At 36.9% G+C, this 26,257-nt stretch overlaps 1 protein-coding gene across 1 annotated transcript in view; it reads right to left on the reverse strand.

Moving 5' to 3' along the window:
- LOC150090706 (ras-related protein M-Ras-like) overlaps positions 1 to 26,257 on the reverse strand; it is an 83,620-nt gene that overhangs the window by 27,072 nt on the left and 30,291 nt on the right. Inside the window, exon 2 of the mRNA XM_090379511.1 lies at positions 4,620 to 4,773. Within this exon, the coding sequence (XP_090235637.1) occupies positions 4,620 to 4,773 (154 nt within the window). The remainder of the gene's footprint in view (positions 1 to 4,619; positions 4,774 to 26,257) is intronic.

Here is a 26,257-nt window from a genome sequence, read left to right on the forward strand (position 1 = left end):
ATGAACCCCAAAATAAAGGTCCCAAGAACAGAACAGTCAAGTGCACACTGCTCTGGTTGAGAGAAATTTAATTTATTGGGAGACTACTGTCAGGTAAACAGACATTTTTTTGTAATGAAGATAGGTAGACCATCACCAAGGTGTGTTTGCTGGGAGTAACAACTGATGACACAACCAACAAACTGTCAGTTTTGGGGAGAGGGGATAAAGAGAGCATTTGTGGGCAACTAATGATATTAAACAAATGTGACCTGAAAATTTGTAGGAAAAATACACAACCATGCTGAAAAAATGCCATGAGTTCTATCTAAACACAATAGGAGGGATTATATGTTGAAAGACTTGTGGATTAACTATAGACTTGAAGGACACTCAGGGCTTTTGGGAGAAATATTTTATCAGTGTGGCCTGCACTTGTAGGTAGAAGGAATCTATTTTGAAGAAACAGTATTCATTTGAACAAAGGTGGTGCAAAGGTTTTTGCCAGTATCACTGAGGATACCTTAAGGGTTCGGGAAAATTTCTAGTGAGGGGAGAGAAGGGATACAGATATGCATTTAGCTATATGTATGGGACAAACTAATGCTTTCACTCATCTCAAGAATTCTTATTTGTTGCCATAACAGCTGATTTTGGCAAGATGCTCTGGGGGCACCATCGATTCAAATGAGTGGGAAGATAAAGCTAGGGAAACAAGCCTAAACAACTTCAAGGGATGTGTCAGAGTAGTAAACTACAGAAGAATACATAGTCTTAACTGTGTCTACAGTAATGTTAAGAGTGTTGTCAATAAAATGGGAAAATTGAAACTCCTGCTTAGGACATACTGCTAATGCTGACATACCAGGGCTAACAGAAACATGGTGACACCTGCAAACTGGGGATGATAAGTTCCACTATGGTATACATAATGTACAGTGGATTCCGGTTATTTGGGCCACCGGTTAATCGGAGCAGCTGTTTATTTGGGGCAAATCTTAAAAAACAGAACCCAATCGAGAAAATAGCCAGGGTTTACTTCGCTTAATTGGGACAACATGCCGTTTAATCGGGGCAGGAGACTGCAGCACTGGAGATCACTCTACGATTGTCTCCGACCGTACCACGTGGTGCGGTCCAATTTCTGGAGGTCACAACCATAAAACAATAAAAACAATTAACAGTCACCTGTTAACTGGGCTTTTCGGTTAGTGCAATCTATTATAAATGGATAGTAAACTCGATCTTATTGAATTTGCAATAATACCGACAGCTGGAATTCTGTGGCTTATTATGGTAAAATGTGTTTACACTTCCATGAAATCTTCAATCATATAAAAAAATTAATTTTCATAATCTTCTCTTCATTCCTATTTTTAAAAATTCATAACTTGTTATTCTGTTCTCACTTGCGCGTATTGTGTTACATGTAATTTGTGTGTGTGTGTGTGTGTGTGTGTGTGTGTGTGTGTGTGTGTGTGTGTGTGTGTGTGTGTGTGTGTGTGTGTGTGTGTGTGTGTGTGCTGTGTTCTTTGTTATTGATTGCTTATCTTTTTACTGTTTTGAATTTTAACCCCCACCCACAAATGTCAGTGAACAGAAATGTCAACTAGTTCGTATGTACTTATTACAGTACGTATTAATTCCGATTTTCACGTATCATTTAATTTTTTAATTGGTAAGGTAATAAAGGGTAAATTTGTGCTTAATATATCTTTACTTTTATAGCCTGTGGATAATATTCCTCCTATTTTCACTAATTAGAATCGCTGTTTAATTGAACTAAAATTCAATTCACAATGACCAGCACTTACTACACATTGTATACTGAATGGTACTTTACTTAGGTGACTCCATCGTAACGTGATTTGATTGTATAGTGAACCAATTGTAAAGTGGGGGGTCCACTGTATTTTTAACTTTTTTTTTACGTGAAACTTTGGATAATTGGGGCAGCCGCTTAATCGGGCCAAAATGCACTAGTCCCGATGTGTCCCAATTAACCGGAATCAACTGTATTTGGGAAAGAGGAGGGGGGGGGTCATACTTCTTATCAAAAGCAGCCTAAGCACGAAAAGAGCTTTTCCCGAGTGAGAAGTTATGCCTGGCAGCATAGAATCGACATGGCATGAGTTAGAAGCAAAGGTATAATGAGAGTGAGAATAACCTACAGACCAGAGGATTGTGACGAGTATGACGAGGGTCTCTACATGCAGATAGAATGGGCAAAAGTGTGAATGTCTTATTATGGGCGACTTCAAATCTGCCCCTAACTGATTGGAATAAGTGAAAAGAAACTATAACTTCAGAAACAAAATTTTTAAATAAACTAGATTATTTGTACCAACCAGCATGTTAGGGAAAATGCTAGGGATAAGAATATTCTAGACCTCAAACATTACTCACAAAATTAGATGACATTGTAGGAATTATACAGGAACCACTGGCAGATAGTGATCATGTAGTTATTAGCTGAAAAATGAAGAAAGAAAGAAAGATGTTGCAGTAGTTAAAGGCATGGGTTTTAATTTCAAAAAAGTGGACTATGACAGTTTAAGGTGCTATCTGGCATCTATTAAATCGGCAGATTGCAGAAGAGAGGATGAATACATTAGAATTATGTAATATCTTTAAAGCAATAATCACAGAAGCCATGATGAACAGTATATACCATTAAGAAAATATAACATGAGAAGGATGAGGAGATGGATGAACACTTACCTGGCCAGTCTAATAGAGCAGGAAAAAGGTAGCATGAGAAAGTTACAGAGCAATGCAAGTACTGAAGACGATAACAACTACAAGTTAATTTGTAATAGTACCACGTACAAGGTTAGTGAACCAAGACTCAGTATCAGAAAGCATTGGCTAAGACAGCAAAGAAGAGCCTCTTCATGCTGAGAAGAGGCTGCGCAAGTGAGTCCAAGACATGAAGTGATTTTGAAATTAGATGATTTATTAGAAAAACTCTTGAGCCTGAAGCCAAGTAAGGCTCCTGGAGATGATGTACCTAGTAATTCTGAAGGAGGAAGCCAGAGAGTATACTGAACCAACGAGGGCATGATTGGACTCAGGAGAGATTCTTTTGGATTGGAGAAGTGCTAACGTATTGTCAATACATAAAGACAGTTCTAAGAGTCCAGTAGGTAACTACCAACCAGTCAATCTCACTTCAGTAGTAATTTTCCAAGGGAAGATCTTGGAGGCACTGTTTAAGAGTGTCTTATTATGGGCGAATAAGAACAGGGACATTTAGACAGAAATGTACACAACAATATGGGTTTGTTAAGAAGAAAAGGTGTTTGACTTAGTCTCCCATGAGAGGTTACTGTATTGGTATATAACATTAGAAGTGGGGACCCCCAAGGATCAGTTCAAAATTTACAGACAATGAAGACTGGGAGAGTTGTTAATGATCAGTGCCAAGCAGCACTTCTTCAAGATGACTGGAACAGACTTCAAGACTGGTCAGAAAAGTGGCAGCTATGTTTTAATGCAGCAAAATTGAGGGCCTTCCACTTGGGCAATAACAACCCACAAAAAAAATTGTACACTTTGTGTGGGTTGAATTAAAAACAGTAGAGGAAGAAAGGGATCTGAGAGTTACAGTACGGGCAGTTACGAAGTTCTTTGAGGAGTGTAAATAGGCTGCAAAGAAAGCCAATGGTATCCTATCGATGATTTATCAAGCAATATCCTACAAAGATAGCGAGGTCATAATCCCACTGTATAAGGCAATTGTAAGACCACGTTTGGTATACTATGTCTAAGTATAGAGACTTCATCTGGAAAAAAAAAATTCTTGAAAAGGGTCCAAAGAAGGGGGAACTCGCATGGTGAAATCAGCAAATGGGCAAGACTTTGAGGAAAGACTGACTACATGGACTACAGAGCTTGGCAACCGGATACCTTAAAGAAGACCTGAGTGATTTTATAAAGCTCTGAGAGGGGTTAGTATAATAAATGAGGGCAATATTTTCACTGTTATAAATAATTCCAGAACTAAGATATAAATTCAAATTACAAGGGAAGAGGTTTAGACTATACTGTAGGCAATTTTCTTTTGGTTAGTGAGTTGTTGATTACTGGAACAAGCTGCCTTCACAGGTAGTTGAGGCTGACAGTTTTGAAGAAATTCAAAGGTCAACTGGATAGTTACCTATGTGAGGAGGTAAGCAATCATTAATCTTAATCTACATTTTTTTTTTTTTTTGGCTGATGCAATAAAAGCCTGTGGCTTTTTTCCACTGTATGGCTAATACTAATACTCTCTTGAAAATTCTGAGTGATTTACTACAAAAATGGGTGCCTCCATAGCCAGGTGGGAAGAAGCAGCAGTGCGTAGACGCTTCTTGATTAGACCAGGGTTCGAGCCCGTCACCACTAAATACGGAGGAAGCGGAAAGGTCAGGGAATGACCACCGCATATTCCCGGAGCAATATGGCCTTAGTTGCTAATGCTCCTAAAAACCAAATAATAATAACAATAATAACTACAAAAATATAGCAAACCATGAGTGTTCATTTGTCTACAGCATCTGTTAAAAAACTCAAGAGGAACTTTATACAGTGTATTTCACTTACATAAAACATGTTAAAGTCCAAAATACAATTAAATACAAAATTGATCACATATTTACCTATCTTTAACCCTTAAAATCTGTGTGTGGAAATGTCTGATATTTTCAAAACTTTGCTTATCAGTGACTGAGTACACCAACAAAAATCCATCTCCTTTGCGCATATACTGTTCTCTCATTGCACTAAACTCTTCTTGTCCTGCAGTATCTAAAACTGGAAAAGTAAAAAAAGAAAAAATACTGAAAACATGCTCCCAATCTCACAAACCAACATGAAACGATGTGGATGATTTTCCATTACTATTTATAATATTCATTACACTCAAAAGTCAGAATTACCAGAAATTTATTTTTTTTCATTGAAATATGTTATTAACAAATATTCACAAATTTTCTGTTAATTTATTTATTAATCTCAAAGTTTTTTTTTTATTTTTATTATTATTAACTTAATTTGTTTGTTGGAGTAATGCCAAAGTTTCATGCAATTAATGCCTCCACAAACTTAAATTTGGTAGAGATTAATTGTTTCATATTCTATTTTGTTACCAATATTTTTCAGAACATTTACCGTATTTCCCCATGTATAAGACGCACCTTAATTTTGGGGCCCGAAATTTGAAAAAAAAAATGTATTACATAACGTTATTGAACTCAAGTTTTATTCATCATAAAATTCATACACTCCTCATAACTTGAATTCAGCACTGTACGAAAATCTTTTCTGAGCCATTTCTGGGCAGAACGTGGCAAAACGTAACCTAATATACTGGTAACAAGTGCGAAACAATGAGCACAAAGACAACAAGCGTGAAAAAGCAGGAAATGAAATGTTAAAAAAATCTACAACCACTGTATAAGACGCACCCAGTTTTTTGACCCCAAATTTTTCGAAAAAAGGTGCGTCTTATACATAGGGAAATACGGTAAATATAATTAATAAACTTTTTTTTTTGCCCATTAAACTAATGAATATTTTAATGGCCAAAAAAAATCAACTTTTGCAAAATTTGCAATTATTTAAAAAAATGAAATAAATGTACTGCAGCATCACATTCCAAAACTTTTGAAGTTTCTTGACTGCACATTACAATGACACTAAGAAAAGATATAATAAAAAGAATGAAGCGACAACTTCCTTGTCCTTTACATCCCTCCCACTGTTTCTAATTAAGAGTAATTTGAAATTTCCTAATGTACACTGTTTCTAAACAAACTTCTTTAACTTTCCTTTCTGTAAAAATCTAATTTGCCTCCAACAATCATAAAATTCTTTTTCTTAAATAGCTTTCAGCATAAATATACATGCTTGGCAACATCTGGTTTCTTTTTTTATTATTTCTCTAAATGTGTTCTTCAATTCTAGTGTCAAACCTATGTTCTGTCACCTCTTTTGTGGAGAAATGTACAATGATTATACCACACGCAAGTTTTAAACTATAAATGAACAGCATACAAATGTAGACACAGTAAAAAAATATCACAAGTTGTCTAAGCACATGTTTATGCAAGAAACTATTTATTAAAAATAATTTTAAACTGTAAGGATATCTAAAATGTGTACTGTGAAACAAGTGTTACTTTCAGTTTGTCATGTGGTGTCTGACATGAACCACTTCATAGATTTTCAGTTTTCTTAAATTTGGCAATATCTTATCCTCCCACAAACCTTTCCTCACCAATTCTCTCCAAGCATTGATGCATTATTTTCTGTTTTACTTCAACTTACCACAGTTACAACATTTGTGTAGTATCGAAAGGATGTTACATCTGCTATGCTGTTATCGTTCTTTGGAATTAGCTGTTAGTGCACATGCATACAAGGAATGAAAGCCAATTAATTTGCTGTCTTCCTCATCCTTAAGGTGAGGTACAAATCATGGGTAATGGTAATATATACCCCTCAGTGCATTTGCCTTGGATCCTCGAGGCACACTTAGCTATTTGTACTCGCACAATTTTATGATTTTTTTTTTTTTTTTTAAATCAAGAAGGGTTTCCCATACAAAAACCTAGGGAATGGGTGCATAATAATATACAGTTAAAAATATGCATACACCACAAGACATGTGAAACAATGAGAAATATGTTAAATTAAATAATAAAAGACCATTTTTAATTTAACTAAAACATATAAATTAATTTTTTATATTAAAAAAAAAAAAGGTTAATGAATTATTAGTATTAGCACACATGGTGCAAGGAAGTCTATGGCTTATGCTACACCAGCCAAAAAAAATAATAATAAGAATAAAAATAAAATAATAATAATAAAAAAATAAATAATAATAGAAAAGGAAATACCTATGTGTTTCCCTCCTCCCGTAGATAATTATCCAGCTGACCTTTGAATTTCCCCAAACTGTCAGCCTCTGTCACCCATGCAGGTAACTTATTCCAGTAATTTATAACTGCTGGCTAAAATAAAACTTACTGTAATCCAGTCTAAACATCTCCCCCTGTAACTTTAAATTATGGTCCCTTGTTCTAGAATCATTTATAACCATGAAAATTTCATCCTTATTCAATTTGCTTATGGCTCTCAGAGCCTTAAACACCTCAATCAAGTCTCCTCTAAGGTGCCTAGTTTCCAAGCTCTGCAACCCACATATTCGAAGTCTCCTCATATGGACACCCTTTTGCTAATCTCACCAGGTGAGTTACCCATTTTTGGACCCTTTTAAGAAGCACAATGTATTCCTTTAGGTGCAGTCTCCATGGATGAACACAGTATTCCAGGTGTGGTCTGACAGCCTATTTATTTATTTATTTGTTTTTTTTTTTTTTTTTTTTTAAGGAGCATTAGCAACTAAGGCCATATTGCTCCGGGGTTTTGCGGTGGTCATTACCTGACCTTTCCGCATCCTCCGTATTTGGTGGTGACTGGCTCGAACCCCAGTCTAATCAAGAAGCATGTGCTATGCACTGCTGCACCTTCCCACCTGGCTACGGAGGCGCCTCTGACAGCCTATAATGGGATTATAAAGTCCTTATCTTTACTTGCTACTGTTCGATAAAACATCTATAGGACACCATGGACCTCCCTTGCAACTAGTCTACAATGCTCGGAGAACTTTATATCTGACTGTATTGTAATACCCAAGTCCCTTTCCTTCACTATCAGCTTTAGTTCAAGTCTGTCAAGTGTAAAAGTTACTTTGGGGTTACCATTCTCCAGGTGCAATACCTTACACTCCATTGGATTAAAGCATAGCTGCCATTTTTCTGACCACTCCTGAAGTCTATCTAGGTCACTCTGAAGAAGCTCTGCTTGGCAGTGATCATTAACTACTCTACCAATCTTAACATCATCTGCAAATTTAGACATCATGCCCTCTATAACTTTATCAATGTCATTTATTAAAATCAAAACAGTGGTCCTAATATCGATCCTTGGGAAACCCTACTTCTTACATCAACCCAATCTGAGGAATAACCATTTATCACAACCCTCTGTCTCCTGCCCTGAAGGTATCCAGCCATCCAAAAGGATTTTCCCCTGTGATTCCAACCTGTTCCAACTTATAAAGTAACCGCTCATGTGGGACTGAGTCAAATGCTTTGCTGAAATCCAAATAAACAATGTCGAAATTATTCTCTAAGTCCAGCTCTTGAGTGACCCTATCAAAATAGCTAACCAGATTAGTTAAACTGATTTTCCCTTTACAAAACCATGCTAAGTATCCTTCAGAATTCCATTTCTATTTAAATGATCCTGAATTGCACCCTTGATCATTGTCTCCATGATTTTCCCAACTACTGAAGTTAGACTAACCAGCCAGTAATTCCTCACTTCACTCTTAGAACCATCTTTATGTATTGGAGATACATTGATGGCAAGTCCAGTGACGCTCTCATAATTAACCTCAATGGTTCAATGCACTTACTTGCCACCTCCCTTAAGATTATAGGGTATATGCGATCGACCCCAGGAGCCTTACTGGCCCGTAGACTCAAAAGTTTTTTCATTAAATAAACACGTGAAATTTCAACATCATTAATTACATATTTTTCAACTTCACCCTTATAATTTCTTATTGATGTAAAGGGTTTTTCTTCTGTAAATATCTATGCAAAGTAACTGTTGAGTTCACCTGCAACTTCAGCTGGGGTATCTAATACTATCTCATGTCCATTAGCATTAGTAGAGGCATATGATGCAAGAAAGCAAGCTTATGCAGCATCAGGCAAAAAAAAAAAAAAAAAAAACTTCCTCTTCACCCCGCCATTCATTTGAAATACCTGTCCAGCTGAGCTTAAATTTATTTAGACTATCAACTTCCACAACAAGGGATGGAAGTCTGTTCCACCAACCAACTACCCACTGGCTAAACACAAATTTCCGCACATCTATCCTACATGTCTTTCCTCAATTTGAATTTATGCCCTCTCAGGTGATTATTCTGAGCAAGAGGCAGAATTCCATCAGCATTGAGCATGCTCAAACCATTCAAGGCTTTATACACCTCTATCAGATTACCTCGCCGGTGCCTAGTCTCCAGACACTGTAATTTGCAAAACTTAAGCCTTTCTTCGTAAGAGCAACCCTTTATTCCATTCACTAATCTTGTTGCCCTTCTCTGTACTCGTTCCAGCAGCTCTACATCCTTCTTGAAATGAGGCCTCCAGACCTGTATACAGTACTCAAGGTGTAGCCTGACCATTGCCATATACAAGGGAATAATCACCTCCTTATCCCTGCATATCATTGATAAGAAACCATGAGCTACCCTTGCAGCCCGTCTGCACTGCTCAGAGAACTTCATGTCTGCCTGCAGAATTACCCCCAGATCCCTTTCATTCTCTACCACTGTCAGTGTAGTACCACAGAGTTGATACATTGCTCTGGGGTTGTTGTTTCCCATATGTAGTACTTTACATTTGTCAATGTTAAACTTCATTTGCAACCTCTGAGCCCATTTGCTCAACCTTTCCAGATCCTGTTGCAGCAGCATAGCATCAGTAGTGTCCTTAACAATCCTGCCAATCTTTGTATCGTCTACAAACTTCGACATTAAGCTTGATATACCATCATCAATATTATTTATAAATACAGAAAACAATAGTGGACCCAACACTGAACCCTGAGGGACTCCACCAATAACATTAGCCCACGATGAGCAGTGTCCACCGATTACCACTCTCTGTCTTCTCCCCCTCAACCACCCCTTTATCCATAGCAGCAATTTGCCCCCAATGTCACACTGCTCAAATTTGTGCAGCAGTCTTCCATGTGCAACAATATCAAAAGCCTTTCTAAGATCCAAGTACATAATATCAAAGTTATTCCCTGCATCCAGTCCTTTTATGATTGCATCATAGTATCCAATCAAATTGGTCAGGCAAGACTTCCCCTCTACAAAACCATGCCGTGTCCGAGCTATAACTGAAGTCTTGTCTAGATGATCCTGCAGTGCTTCTTTAACCAGTGCCTCCATTAATTTTCCTGGAACAGAAGTTAAACTCACAGGTCTATAATTACTTGTGTCAGCCTTTGATCCTCCTTTGTGAATTGGGGTCACATTTGCACATCTCCAGTCTATGGGTACCTCTTCTGAGTCCAAGGAAGCTCTCATAATTATGGCTAAGGGTTTGCTTACTTCCTTTGCTGCCTCCTTTAATATAACTGGATAGATCCCATCCACCCCAGGTGCCTTTCTTGTGTTTATCTTCAAACATTTCTCCTCCACTTTACTCTCAGTTATTACAAGATTATCTAGCTTACTGCCAGAGTTGAATACACCTCTGGCATTCCCCTCGCTGAATAACTCCTCATGTGTGAATGTCGATGCAAAATATTCATTTAGTTTGTTAGCTACCTGAACAGAATCATCAACAGTTGAACCATTGATATCAAGTGTACCAATCTGATTCATCCCCTTCCTTCTAGAGTTTACATAAGTAAAGATCTCTTTGCTGTTTTTCTTTGCATCCCTTGCCAAGGATTTCTCGTAATCTGCCTTCGCCTGCCTAACCTCCTTAGTAACTTGGTTACAGACCAACTTATATCTATCATAGGCTTCTGTGTCATGTGTTAATTTATATGTATCCCATGCATTTTTCTTCTCTGCCATATGTCTCATCAGTTCATCTGACATCCATTTAGGCCTAAACCTTGAACAATATTTCTTAGTTGGTAGGTAAAGCCTAGTAACTTCCAAGATATGTTCCTTGAATGCTTCCCATTTTGAATTTGCTGTTGGTAACATCATCAGTTGGTCCCACTGTATAGAATTTAAATACTGTCTCAGACCACCGTAGTCGCCTTTACAAAAACAAAAACCCTTCCCTTTACCTCTGATGGTAGTTACTTCTTTGAGTAAATCCCACTTCAGCACACTGTGATCAGTGCCACATAGTGGTTCCTCTATCTGCAGATTCTTAATGCATGAAGAATCACTACTGATAATCAAATCAAGAGTATTATTCCCTCTAGTTGCCTCACGAACATGCTGATGTAGAAAACAATCATCCAATAAATCCACAAAAGCCTTGCCAACGTGTGAGTGACCAACCCACAAATTCCAGTCAATCTCTGGAAAATTAAAATCCCCCATCATAAGACTCTCTGATTTACTGGTCCACTATTTCCCTGTACAGTTTCTTATTATACTCATCAGAGTCATTAGGCCTATAGCACACTCCTACTCTCAATTTTGATCTCCCAATGCTTATGTCACACAAAACTGACTCGACACTGCACTGTCCAGCGATGTCGACTGGCTTCACTTCCTTGGATTTCATGTGTTTCTTAACTAACAGCATAACCCCTCCTCCCTTCCTATCCTGTCTAACCTTTCTGTAGATGTTGTACTCCCCAAATTCCAGTTCTGCATTCCTTATATCTGTGTGACATCACGTCTCTGATATCCCAACAATATCTGCCTTTGATGCTTTGAGCAATACCTCAAATTCATCAAATTTATTTACCAAACTCCTAGCATTGGTGTACACACAAGTATACATGCACCTGTTCTTTTTCTTAGCTACCCTAACACAACCCATGTGTTTACTTCTACCGCAACGACTCCCAGCAGTCTCTGAAATATCCTGCATCTTGTTTTCCAGGCTTCTGCTCATTCCAACAGAAGCAGTGCAAGAATCACTTTCACCTCTGCCAGTGGCTACTGTTAATCTATTAGTCCTTGTATCCCCCCAAGCTAGCAGTTTTCCGACCCACCTAACACTGCCTCGATAGCGTCAGCAAATATTCTTGCACCCTTTCTATTTAAGTTTATCCCATCCCTGTAGAAGCAGTCCCCCTTCTGTTAACAAGTACAGACCAGCCTGAAAAAAATTCTACCCCTTGAGCCTTGCACAATCTTTCCAGGGCCGAATTGATCGACAAGGCTCTCATCATATACTCCCTCCTATCGTGTCTGGCAGAATTGCAGACAATTTCAAATTCAACCTTAAGTGTTAAGTAATTCTGCCGGTCTCCTACTTTTAATACTATTAGTGCCAAGGTGTACAACTATATCACCTTTGTGCCCATAAAAGATGATATCCGCTCTACAACGTCATCAACCTTTGCCCCTGGCAGACATATCCTGGTCCTGTTCCACCTATCCTTTTTACAAAGCATGTTCCCTGTTTCCCTGACAATAGTCACCAACAATTACATACGGGTCCGATGTGACTTGTCCTCCTTTGCATTTATACGTGTGAAGAATTCCTTAACCCCCTTCTTTGCTCTCTTTGCCAGCAATTTCTCATAATCTGCTTTGCCAGGCCTAACCTTTTCTGTGGCACGATTACAGATCACTTTGTAGCTGTTACAGGCTTCAGTACTTTTTATTGCTCTAACTTCTCCGTGCTGCCTTTTTCAGCTCAAGTAATCTAGCAACTTCATTATTCATCCAACTTGGAATCTCCTCATGGAGTATTTTTTTAATGGTATATAAGCATTCAAGGCTTCTGTGATTATTGTTTTAAAGGTATACAATAATTCAATTGTATTCACTCTCTGTGAGATAACTATCCAGTTATTAGAGGTCATATAGCATCTTAAGCTGTCGTAATTTCCTTTTCTGAAATTAGAAAGCATTTCTTTGCCTTTAACTACTGCTACCTGCCTCTTCAATGCCCAACAGAGAACTCAGTGATCACTTCCTGCTTCTGGTTCCTGTACTTTCAGCCTTATTATGTCATCTGGTTCATGGGTGATGATGAGATCTAGAGTATTCTTTTCCCTAGTACATTTCCTTAAATGTTGATACAAATAGCAATCATCTAGTTGATTTAAAAATTTTGTCCCCACGTGGAGTTTCCTTCCCATTTGTTCCAGTCAATTAGAAGCAAATTAAAATCACCCATAATAAGAAATTCATGCTTACTTGCCCATTTCATTTGCTTGTAGAGGCTCTCATCATAATCTTCGCAATCACCTGGCCTATAGATTACTCCCACTCTCATTATACCTTTGCTTCCAACTATCTCACACCATAGATTCTATACTAGCATGCAAAAGATCTCAATCCGGGAAAGCTTTTGTTGCACTCAGGCTGCTTTTGATAAGAAGCATGGCTCAACCACCTCGTCTATCTTCCCTATCCTTCCTAAATACATTATACATACCATACTGAAACTCATCATCCCCTATCTCAGGATGGCACCACGTTTCTTTAAGCCCTATTATGTCACCATTACTTGTCCTAACCAACAGTTCGAATTCACCCATTTGATTGATGACACTTCTGGCATTACTGTATAAACAATTAAGATTTAGTGTTCTTGTATAGTTAACTACCCTAACACACCCCTTAAAGTTATTTAAGCTCACGTCCCTAGTATTAGCTAGCCGCTCAGTTGAAACGTTTCTGCCCTAAGAACATCTTGTTGCGGTAACAAACTAACTCTTGAGGTATGTGCAAGTGTTACTCTGACCAATATTATCAGATAAATGCGTATCTATATTACCCTTGTCACCCAAACTAGCAGTTTCCCCGAACCTTTAAGGTATCTTCAATAATACTGGCAAAAACTCTTGCACCACCTTTGTTTAAATATATTCCGTCTATACAAAACAGATTCCTACTACCTACAAGTGCAGGCCAAGCTGAGAGAAATGTCCCCCCAAAAGCCTTGAAAAGTCCTTCAAGTCTTGAGTTAATCCATCAAGGCTTTCATCATATAATCCCTTCTATCACGCCTGGGCAGAATTCAATTAATTCAATTCAATTCAAATTCAGAATTCAATCATATAATTGCAGACACATAGACATTGTGGCCTAACTCGCAGCATTTCTTCAGCATGGCCCTATATTTGTTTAACAAATTGTCAGATTGTGTATGCTTAATGTCATTAGCCCCCACATTAATAATAATATTGTCTTTACCCCTCTTAAAATCTGAAGGCCTGTTGGTGACATCAGAAATAGTTGCTCCCGGTAGACACCCTGGTTCTAGTTCACCTATCCTTATTACAAAAAATATTCCCATTTCCCTGACAATAGTCTCCCCTAATAAAATTAAGTCCTTTTGAACCAGAGTAGTTTGCACTTGGTTATTCTGTTCTGGGGCCCAAATAGAGGGTGCATCACTCGGGAGTTTACTACAGTCTTCAGTCCCTGATGAGCTCGCAGATACATTATTCTTGAGGGCAAGCACACGTTTTTTCAGTGACTCAAATTGTTCTAGCAATGCATCAAATTTTAACTTAAGATCGGTGCACTCTCATCTCAGATGTCCAAATTATTTGCTGTATGATTCCTTTCACCTCAAAGGTGGTACTTGTGCATATGTCCGTTCTGATATTCCCTGTCAGAGACTTGGCAATTTGGAATCTCCCCTCTTTGATCTTCTCTGGCTTAAAATCTCTCTACCTCATTGTGTCAAATTCATCTGTTGTCTCTACCGTTCTCCCAACTCCACTAATCACTTGGAGCCCTTTGACTTCCTCTCTTTGCAACTTGACTTTCTCCAGTCTAACTTTCCTAACAGTGAGGTAATTTACCTTGGTGATTTTAACGTTCACAACTCCAGCTGGCTTCCATTTTCTAGTCACACCGACCCAGCAGGTCGAGATGCTGAGGCTTTTGCAATTACTAATGACCTAGCACAGATTGTTCATTTACCTACAAGAATACCGGACAATCCTAATCATACAGCCAATACGCTTGATCTTTTTCTCACAAACAACCCTTCTAAGTACACGGTCGAAGTGAGAGGTCCTTTAGGCACTTCAGATCACAACTTGGTGATTGTCTCTTCTCCAATGGAACCTTTATCTCATGGCTATTCCCAACCTCGTATTATTTGGCATTACAAGAATGCAAAATGGGATGACCTGCGAGACTTCTTTTCTTCTTTTCCTTGGTCAGATTACTGTTTCAAAACTTCTGATGTCAACGTTTGCTCAGATCGTGTCAGTGAAATTATTCTTGCAGGAATGGAATCCTTTATCCCACACTACACTTTAAAATGTCGTCCTTTATCTAAACCTTGGTTTTCCAATAAATGTGCTAAGGCTGTCCAAGAGAAGAATGTTGCATATCGTAATTGGCTTGTTTCTAATTCTTCAGTTTCATTTTCTGTCTACACCAAAGCTCGCAACAATTGTAAAGCAGTTATTAATCAGTCCAAACTAGAGTTTGAACAGGCTAAGAGTAGAAAACTTGCTTCTTGCCCTAATGGTAGCCGAGCATTCTGGTCTCTTGCCAAAGCTATTGGCCGCAACTTTTGCCCATCTCTGCTCCCACCTCTGTCCAAACCAGATGGTTCTGTTGTCACTTCAGCATCCCAGACCTGCTAGCATCCCATTTTTCTTCCAGCTCATGTATTAATGATCTTGGTAAAACACCTCCCACCATTCCTAACACGCTCCATTCAATGCCTCCTGTGGTCTTCCGTCAAAAGGATATCAGAAGGATTTTGATGAATCTTGATGCTAAGAAAGCTCCAGGTCCTGATGGTATTTCTCCACTTGTTCTCAAAACTTGTGCTCCTGAACTTACTCCTATTCTTTGCCGCCTTTTTTCACTTTCTTATTCCAAAGGTGTTTTTCCTTCTGCTTGGAAATTTGCTCATATCCAGCCAGTTCCTAAAAAGGGTGACAAATCCCTCCCATCCAATTATCGTCCCATTGCAATTACTTCTACTCTTTTTAAAGTAATGGAGAAATCAATTAACCGCCAACTCTTAAACTACCTAGAAACCTTCCGTCTGATCAACGATCGCCAGTATGGATTCCGTCAGTGTCGATCCACTGGTGATATTCTGGCTTATGTTACCCATTTATGGACTAATTCAATGGAAAGGTTCGGTGAAACACAAGTAGTTGCTCTTGACATCTCAAAGGCTTTTGATCGTGTTTGGCATAAAGGTCTTCTAAACAAGCTTCCATCTTATGGTTTGCCAACTGTTTTTAGTAATTGGTTATCCAGTTTTCTCTCTGATCGCTCACTGAGGGTGATGGTAGATGGCTCTCTGTCTTCTAACTTCTCCACTAATGCCGGTGTCCCCCAAGGTTCAGTTCTTTCTCCCACTCTTTTCCTCTTGTATATCAATGACCTTCTTCCATTGACTGGAAATCCTATCCATAGTTTTGCCGATGATAGCACATTGCATTCAACTTTCCATTATGAGAAACCTTGTCCTGCTCAATCAACTTCAAGTTCTCGAAAATCTGCTGCCAATTCCTTAAATGCCGATCTTCAGTTAATTCTCCAGTGGGGCAAAGACAACTTAGTTGATTTCAACCCTTCTAAAACTCAATCTTGTCTTATATCTCGCAAAAAGGATTCTTCTGCTCCTATGCTTATCTTTAGTGACACTCCGATTTCTAGGCAAAATGATATATCTCTTTTGGAGATTACCCTGACTTCTAATCTCTCTTGGCACAAGCACATTACAAATATTGCTTCCTCTGCATCTAAAAAACTTGGTTTTCTCTTTCGCTCTCGGCGTTACTTTTCTTCCAAACAGCTGCTCACTCTGTATAAATCGAAAAAAATCCGCCCTGCCATGGAATATTGTTCCCACATCTGGGGTGGTGCCCCCAAAACCTCTCTCAGGCTTCTTGATTCCATTCAGAAGAGGGCAGTTAGGTTAATTAATGATTCATCTCTAACAGAGTCTCTCCACTCGCTTTCTCATAGACGTACTGTTTCTGCTGCCTGCCTCTTCTACAGATACTTCCATGGGCACTGTTCTTCTGAATTGGCTTCTATAATTCCCGCTCTCTCTTTCAAAACAGTCCGAACACGTGCCGCCACCAGCCAACATCCATTTACTGTCCAACTTCAAACCCACAGAACCAACTTTTCATCTTCCTCATTTATTCATTCAACTGCCGTTTTCTGGAACAACCTTCCTTCATACGTATTTCCTGAAAATTACAATCTACAGAAGTTCAAGTCCAATGTCAACAAATATCTTCTTTCGTCTTCTCAACCTCCAACCCAAGCACGGTACTAAGTACTATAGGTTCTAATACCTCTCGTGTTTGGGGTTCTCATAAAAAAAAAAAAAACTCCTTACAACGGTGACAAAGAAAAGAACCTCCAAATGAGCTAGGATTATCCACTAGATCAACCTTGGAATACACGCCACTGGTTCTGCAAAGGATAAAATCGTGACTCACCAGGAAATCGCTGTCGGCTATTTCCGTATGAGTTGTGGTACCGTCTGACGAAGTGTTCAAGGCGGATCTTGTAATAACCATTATAAATAAAAGAAACTGTCAAAAAATTATATTTAAATCTTAAAAAAAAAAAAATCAAACTATTACAGGAAAAAAAAAAAAAAAAAAAAAAAAAATGGAAATATACTTTACAATATACTAAATAACATTTGAAACCCTACTGTACTACACTAATCCTGCTTAATCCCCTCTTATCTATACAGGTAGTTCCTGACTTTACAAGTTAATTTATCCTTAGTGTGTGCTTGTAAAGTCGGAATTTATTTCCTATAGACATAATGTTGAAAACAGGAGTTACGTTCTCAATAATGATTGATTTATCCAAAGAAATGAAAACATAGCCTGTAAAATCAAGCAAATTATAATTTAAAGATATTATTTATGACTTACAAATGTTAAAGAATGTTTATTCTTCATCATCGACTAAATGCACACTCGCTGATCACTCATTGTTGGCTCGGCACTCGTTGGAAGCACAAGAAGTTATCTCCTCCCGAAATGCTTCATGAGGCATTCGTTTCCAAGATCTTCACTTTTCTTTATAAATTTCATGATAGCATGCATAAGCTATTTTTTAATGGCACACAGAAATCACAACTAACTAACACGATATGCACAAGTGAGATTGCAACTAACACGATATGTGTAGAGTAAAAAGTTTACAAAGAAAAGGAATGAAGAGAAGATACTGAAAATTATTTATGTTTTTCATATGACTGAAGATTGCAGTGAAGGAGAAACACATTTCATCATAATAATGTAAAAACCCACACAATTCCAGCTATCAGTATTTTTGCTAATGCAGTAACATAGATTACTACCTGTTTATAATTGATTGCACTAACAGAAAAACCCAATAAACTGGACAGTGCATATTGTTTTTATTGTTTTATGGTAGTGACCTCCAGAAATGTGTTTTTGAAAAATATCACAAAGGTGTTCAAAATTAATTCTCATAATGGAACATATGATAACGATGAAAGTGTAGTGCATTTTAATGATTTGAATTGGTAACTAATACAATTTACATTATAAAAATGACCTTTTAGAGAAATAAATACCTTAGTTATATAGTGAAAATTAACTTCCAAACTCTTGGAACGAATAACCAAAAAATAATGTGTTAGCAGGTTAACATTACGATATTTTCACAATATGATGGTGTGTCTGGAACAGATTAATATCGTAATGAGTGGTGCACTGTATTGTATAGCTACAAGTGTGGTTTGAAATGCGAGATTTATGTATGTTTAACATTCATTTTTTGCAATTAATGTTTATATTTTCGAATTTGTTGATACTTGAAAGGAAAAAAAAAAAAACTCAAACCCGGAAACTCGTAAAGCGGGAACTCCCTGTACTCCTTTGCTGTTGCTATGAAGAGCTGCAATTAGCACGTCTGCTTGCCACGAATGCCAATTCATTCAGAAAATTAATTTTTTTTATTCAGAAAATTATTATGTACAAGCATGCATTTCATTCAAGATTGCAACCTATGGAGAGTTAATTAACTGGTATCCACATAAAAAGTGATTTTTACATTTATATAATTAAGCTCATTATATATATATATATATATATATATATATATATAAAAGACTAATATAACAACATAAGACCAAATACGGTTACACATTTTCATTTGGTTTTTAGGGTTGTAGTCTAACAAAGGTCCCTTTTAATGTCACTTGGTTGTCTGTCTTCTGTCCGTCTGTCACTGCAGTGTATCCCTGGAACCACTGAACCTATTGATTTGAAATTTTGCATGAGATTGTACATCATGTGGGCCAACATAACACCACATTGATCATTGTTGACAAAAATTTGTTTGAAAATGGGGGGGGGGGGGTAAATGTGTGGGGGCAAAAATGTTGTTAACCTATAGCTTGTTATACACCGTTGGAAAAAGCTCGAGTAGGTTTAAAATATAATTTTAAAATTACAATGGCGGCATCAGACAGGAAAATGTGAGTCATTTTTGTGTCTCCCCCTCTATTTCCACCACTAATGGAGTTAAAAATTTAAAAACCACATTAGCTATGTCTTATTTGATGCTTATCAAGGGAAAACTATTCTGACTGAAATCTATCATTTAATTTTTGTCTTAAAATTAAAAAAACTAAATTTTATTGCACTTCGATAGCATGCTTCTTTGTACTAAGTAACTCTCCTTTTAGTGACAAAAAGGTTGCTAAACCTTTTTTGTCGCCAAAAGTTACTCAGTAAATTTTGCGACAAGAAGTATTTTTTTAATAATTTTCAAAGCTGGAGTTGTCCCAGCAAGGAGGGACTCAGAGAGCCAGCGTTGAGGTGGTGGGGAGGCACCTGTGTGGAGTCTTGCATGGCCCTCACCTGCCAGTTGCTTCTCCCTCAAAACTTTAATCGTTTCTTCAGGAAGAAGTCTGAGTCACTTCTCCCACCCTTGTCACAACAACTGGAAAGACTCAAATAGACATTTTCGTTATTTCCTCAGTTTTAGGCCAAGCCAGGGTATTAGAAACTTTTTTTCAGTTACCACAAAGCTCTCTATATGAGATACTACATTAACGACCATTCGTGACTACAGATCCTTCATCCTGAGTGCCCGGCACTTAGTAGTTACCGATTTTTATAGTATAATTTTTAACATCACTGCAATATACCTTTCTAGAATTAGTAGTTAACCACAAAATATGAATAAGAAATATTCTTACATGACCGTAATGTACACTCCTAAAACTGGTGTGTCACCAAACCGGCAGAAAATTAAAAATATGAACTGATGCACCAGATAGAATGTTATGCTACTAGAGCGGAGCCTCAATCAACCATGCCTTGACCAACCAGCAGGGTTCCTTCCCAAAGTTTTGGTGCTTGTGTTACTCTTGTTTCTGATCTTGAATGCTATGATGATATAAAAAGGTCAGAAGTGTAGTGAATAATGCAGAGCAGATGGCTAGGCTTATTCAAAAATTGGACAAGCTTCATATATTTTTGGAGAAATATCAGTTATGTTTTAATGTTGCCAAATGTAAAGGAATAAATTTGTGAAATAACTTGGGAGTAACTTATGCACATGTTTTTGCACAATTAGGAAAAATTCAGGAATTAAGTTCAACTCAATTATACACACACTGAATGGCATCTATCATAATTATTGACAGCTAGAGTGATTTGTACTTTCCTCCAATTGGTAATGTTCCCTGGCTTTGTGACATTGAAGCCTCATCTAGAATCAAAATGAAGCAAACACTGCACATTTCATGCTGCTGTTGTTGTTGTTTGGTTTTTAGGAGCATTAGCAACTAAGGCCATATTGCTCCAGGGATATGCGGTGGTCATTCCCTGACCTTTCCGCATCCTCCGTATTTGGTGGCTCACGGGTTCGAATCCCGGTCTAATCAAGAAGCATGTGCTACGCACTGCTGCTCCTGCCCACCTGGCTACGGAGGCGCCACATTTCATGAAGTGGCATAATTGTTATTGACAAGATGGTGTTCAACTGCACATGTTCATAGAGCACTCAGATTTTTGATGTAAAAATATCTTTGGCAGCACCTACTAAATTTTTTGGACTGAAGTAAAACCTGGTAACAAAAATGCAACACAAATGACGAAACTCAGTCACTAACATTGATTCAGTAGAATAAGTAGTGAGCGTGAGCATATAATGTTACATTGTTTATACAAAATATTCCGGACTGAAGTAAAACTGATTGGTAACGAAAACACAAGACGGAAATGATGCAAACGACGTCACTTCCTAAATGATGCTAACTCAGTCACTAACATTGATTTGGCAGATTAATGTAGCGAGTGTGAGCATAAAATGTTACATCATTCATAAATTCGGTTCTAACTATTCGATTTTAAAAATTTAAACAGTTTTGATTTTTGTCTAAGATGTTTTCACATAAAATAAAACATATTTCATAAGTACAGACGAGTTTTTTTTTTATTTGCTTTTTGCTCACCGACAAGTCTAAAGGGAGCTTTAATTTCATAAATTGATTAAAAATACTTTTAATATAAAATATTTTTCATAGTTGTGTTCAGAAAAGATTGCAAATAAAGATCGAATCAAAAAAGTGAACAATTTTCAATTCTATCTTGCTGATTTTTAAAACTGCACACATGTGGTATCACTTAGCCCCCAAAGCTTAGGGGAGTAATGATTCTTCGAGCTACTAGTGACTGGTTAAAATTGCTGATAACATTCAAAGATGGGGAAAGTACTTCTAATTAGCTGCTGAATATGAATCAGCATCCAAACAGTTTGGAATATTTATAAAAAAGAAAAGTGAGGTGTTAAAATCTGTTCCTTTGACAAGTATATTTTTTAGAACATGTGAGAGGAAAACCTTACCACAGTCATCTCTTTGCTAGCCAGACTCTTCAGTTTACATGTAAGTACAATATCCTGTCTCATGCTTTTAGAGGAGGCCAGGTAATTCCATGAAAAACAAAAAAAAAAAATTACTGAATCAATTCCTGCTTCACATGGTTGATCAGGGAATTAAAAAAAAAAAAAACAGTAGGGATTCAAGCACAGATTGAAGTCCACAAAGAAAAATTAAATGGAGACCAATCAGCAGCTATTATTTACTGTAGGTTTTCAATGCATAATAGAAAGCCATGATTTTACCCATAAACAAATTTACAATGCTGGAAGTATAGGTTATTTTGGAATGTGCTTCTTAAAAAAAAAAAAAAAAACTTGGTACACAAAAGATAAATCAGTGCCAGGCCATTAAGTCAAAAAAAGGATAACAACAATGGCAAGCATAAATGGCAAAGGTAGTTATAAATTAAAGTAGTTAATGTTGGGAAAGTGACATAGAGAGATCTTTTAAAGGAATAGATATATAATTTTTTCTCATGCAATATTACAGTCAAAACAAATCATGGTGAAACAAAATATTTTTAAGAACTGATTTTATAACAAATGTGGCATCAAGTCTGCACATATTTCAAATAAGATTATTTTTTGTAAATGTGGTTATAGTGGACTAAGACATTTTTTAAACTTTCGTGGGACCAGCTATGTTGATGCAGAATGTAAATGCAAAATGTGAAATATTCAAAAAGATAATCACAGAGAGTACCAAGCTTTTTATACCAACTAAAAGACACTGATATTTAGACTAAAACACGGGTTAGGTGAAATAATGAGTTTAGTGGTAGAGAAGAAAAATACACGGGATGATTATAAATTGTCCAGGCAGAGCCCTACAGAAAAACTGGTCTGTAACCAAATTACTCAAATGGTTAAATATATTAAAGCAGATGACAAGTCGTTGGCTAACAGAAAGTAGCAAGGAATTCTTTGCTTATTTTAATACCAGAAAGAAAGGGATGGTCCACTGACATGAATGGCATGACCATCGATAATCCTGTACAGGCTGCTGATAAACTTAAAATTTCTTCATGTTCACACATGAAGAAATTTTTAGCCAGCGTTAGCAGATGTTTAACTAATACTGTTTGGGATTTAAATTATTTTATGGTAACTGAAAGAAAGCTTGAAGAGAAACTACTGCAGCTAAAAGTGAACAAAGTACTTGGAGCCAATAGAATCTATCCAATTATATTAAAAGCAGCAGAAAGAAAGGGTGGTCAAAATTTTAGCTACAATAATGAAAGCAGCCTTACATTCAGGAGAATATCCCAATGGATGCAAAGAGCAATTCTGACATCATATACTTAGATTTCATGAAGTCTTTAATAAATAAATTCCACATAAATGATTTTTACATCTATTGGGACAATATGGCACAAGGGAAATTATTTAGAGGGATGGTTAAGTGGGTGGGAGACAAAAAAAAAAAAAAAAAGTTGTTATGAATGGCCCTACTTTTTTGTGGACTAATGTTATCATTTGGATGTCATAGGGTTCAGTGTTTGGCCTCTACCGTTTTTAACATTTTTTTAACAATACTGATGTAGGAATTTCAAATTTGATATGTAACTTTCCTTGTATAAAATTCACATATAAATTTGACACAAGAAAACAAGGAATACAAAGGGAATCCACTATAGAAAGCTGCCTACAAATAATAAATAATGTTTCCGATTTCCAAAGCATGGACAAATCAAATTTTAATCAGTTGTGTGTTTGATGCCGATTGCAAACAGGAAATGCAACCAAACCAGGGATAACAAAATTGTGGCAGGCAAAAACATTTCATTTGTCTGAAATTGAGAATTCTGAGAAAAATGACAAGAGTGACAGTGTTTGTTAATGGAGAAAAAAATGGCTGCAACCCAGCTTCTTCAAGCAATGTGTATCGTGTTCTAATTCTTAAAAATGGAGGGCTACACCAAATTCACCAACATTGTATATTTTAGGAAAGTTATAACAAATATGTGAAAAGTTTCAACAAAAGAAAATAAAAACTAATATCAAATTATCTGCTAGTTAACTTTACCTATAGTTTTTGTTTTAAAAAAGCTATATACATAAAATAAATTTCTCTTCTAAGTAAGGTGTATATATAGTATTATACACTATACATTTCTTGTAAATAAATTGTATTTTTTTTTTTTTTTTCATGAAGAGCATTCAACTCCCACCAAATGCATGGATAACAAAGATTCCACTGCATTTGTTTTCATATATAAAGCCAAATATCAAAAGAAATATTATTTGCTAAAAAAAAAACAAAAAAACACACTTTATAAAGTGAAACACAGCAACAAAAACCAATGACAAGTCAGCATGTCGAGAAATAAACAATTTCCACACACAAATTACAGGATTGTAACGGAGGATGAAAAACATTTTCTTGACATTTCACATGCAGTGACAAAGAAAATATTCATATAAAAAAATAAGAATAAAAACAGTTTTATGTGGTCTGCCACATTTTAATTTTCTCTGTGGAACTTTGAAGTACTCCAAAATAGTTTGAGAAACACTGCTATATAACATTGTGATTTGGCAACAATGCAGTTCAGGAAAGTAGAGAACAGATCACTGCCATGCTTCTGTATAATGTGACAAGTCTCACATACCATGTTTTATTTTTCTAGATGTAGTGAAAATAACTGATATGGTCAGAAAAATATGTACCCAACTCTGCAATAGCATTTAACAATGTGATAATGTACATACAAAGAAATTGATTCATGGGAAACTTGGATAGTGTAAATTTCAAGCATTCTACTTCATAACACTGTCCCCATCAAAGATGATCCATCTTTGACTCCATATCTACATCTTACCATCTGCATTCTCATGCAAATGGCACCCAAATTCTTCATATCAAACAATCGATTTCCAGCCATATTCGTAGCCCACTATTTCTTTCTGTTACATGCAAAGTATGCAGAAGGTATATCATAAATAAATACTCATTATATTCTAATTAGGGTTATATTTTCATATTTCAAAAGATGGGATGCAATGTGGAATGTAGTGTTTATGAAAGAATATTAAAAGTTCTGTCCATATTATGTATTCTATGATGTTATAGTTTCAATTACTATTTCAATTACATGAACAATTACTATATAAACTGGAGAATATGCCATTAACGACAAGTTACTACTATGGATAAAGGAACAATTCAATGGCAGGAGGCAGTAATTATAAGTGGCCACTACTCCTCACAGACTAATGTTATCAATGAGTCCCACAGGGTTTGGTTCTCGACTCGTTTGAACTTTCCATTATTATTCAATTATAACAGGAGAGACTGCTTCTACAGGGATAGGATACACTTAAATAAAAAGGATGCAAAAATATTTGCTGATGCTATCGAGGCAGTGTTAGATGAGTCGGAAAGCTGTTAGCTTGGTGGGATTCACAAAGGCTAAAAGTAGCCACAGGCAGAGGTGAAGGTGATTCTTGCACTACTTCTATTAGAATAAGCAGCGGCCTGGAGCGAGGGGTGCTGGGGGTTTCAGGGACTGATGGCAGTCATTGTGAAACAGGTGGGTATATGGTATGTCTTAGGGTAACTAAGAATAAGAATATGTGCATGTATACCAATGCTAGAAGTATAGTAAATAAATTTGATGAATTTGAAGTGTTGGTCAAGATATCAAAGGTGGATATTGTTGGGATATCAGAGAAATGGTGTCACACAGATATTAGGAATGCAGAATTGGAATTTGGGGAGTACAATGTGTACAGAAAAGATAAACAGGATAGGAAGGGAGGAGGGGTTATGCTGTTAAGAAAAACGTAAAATCAAAAGAAGTGCATCCAGTTGATATAGATGGACAGTGCACTGTTGAGTCAGTTTGGTGTGACATAAGTACTGCGAAAGCAAAAATAAGAGTAGGAGTGTGTTATAGGCTTAGTGACTCGAATGAGTACAATAAAGAATTGTACAGAGAAATAGAGTGAGCTAGTAAATCAGAATGTCTTATAATGGGGGATTTTAACTTCCCAGATATTGACTGGAACTTGTGGATTCGCACACTAGTAAGACTTTTGTGGCTTTATTGGATGATTGTTTTCTACAGCAGCAGCACGTTCGAGAAGCAACCAGAGAGGGTAATACTCTTGATCTGGTTATCAGCAGTGATCATTCGTGTATTAAGCATTTGCAGACAAAGGAACCACAAGGTGGCAGTGATCACAGTGTATTGATATGGAATTTACTTAAAGATATAATTAACATCAGAGGTAAAGAAAAGGGTTTTTGCTTCCGTAAAGGTGAATACAGTGGTCTCAGACAGTTTTTAAATTCTGTACAGTGGGATCAACTGATGATGCTACCAACAGCAAATTCTAAGTGGGAAGCATTCCAGGAATTAATCGTGGAAGCTACTAAATGTTTCATACCTATTAAGAAATATTGTTCAAGGTTTAGGCCTAAATGGTTGTCAAATGAGCTAATGAGACTCATGGCAGAGAAGAAAAATGCATGGGATGCATATAAATTATCAGGCGACACAGAAGCCTATGGCAGATATAAGCTAGTCTGTAATCAAGTCACAAAGGAGGTTAGGCAGGCGAAGGCAGATTACAAGAAATCTTTGGCAAAGGATGCTAAGAAAAACAGCAAGGATTTCTTTACTTACAAAAACTCTAAAAGGAAGGGGATGAATCAGATTGGTCCACTTG

Source organism: Mastigoproctus giganteus, chromosome 1 (genome assembly GCF_048544385.1).
Source record: "Mastigoproctus giganteus isolate SK-2022 chromosome 1, ASM4854438v1, whole genome shotgun sequence".
In the NCBI taxonomy this organism is placed as follows: domain Eukaryota; kingdom Metazoa; phylum Arthropoda; class Arachnida; order Uropygi; family Thelyphonidae; genus Mastigoproctus; species Mastigoproctus giganteus.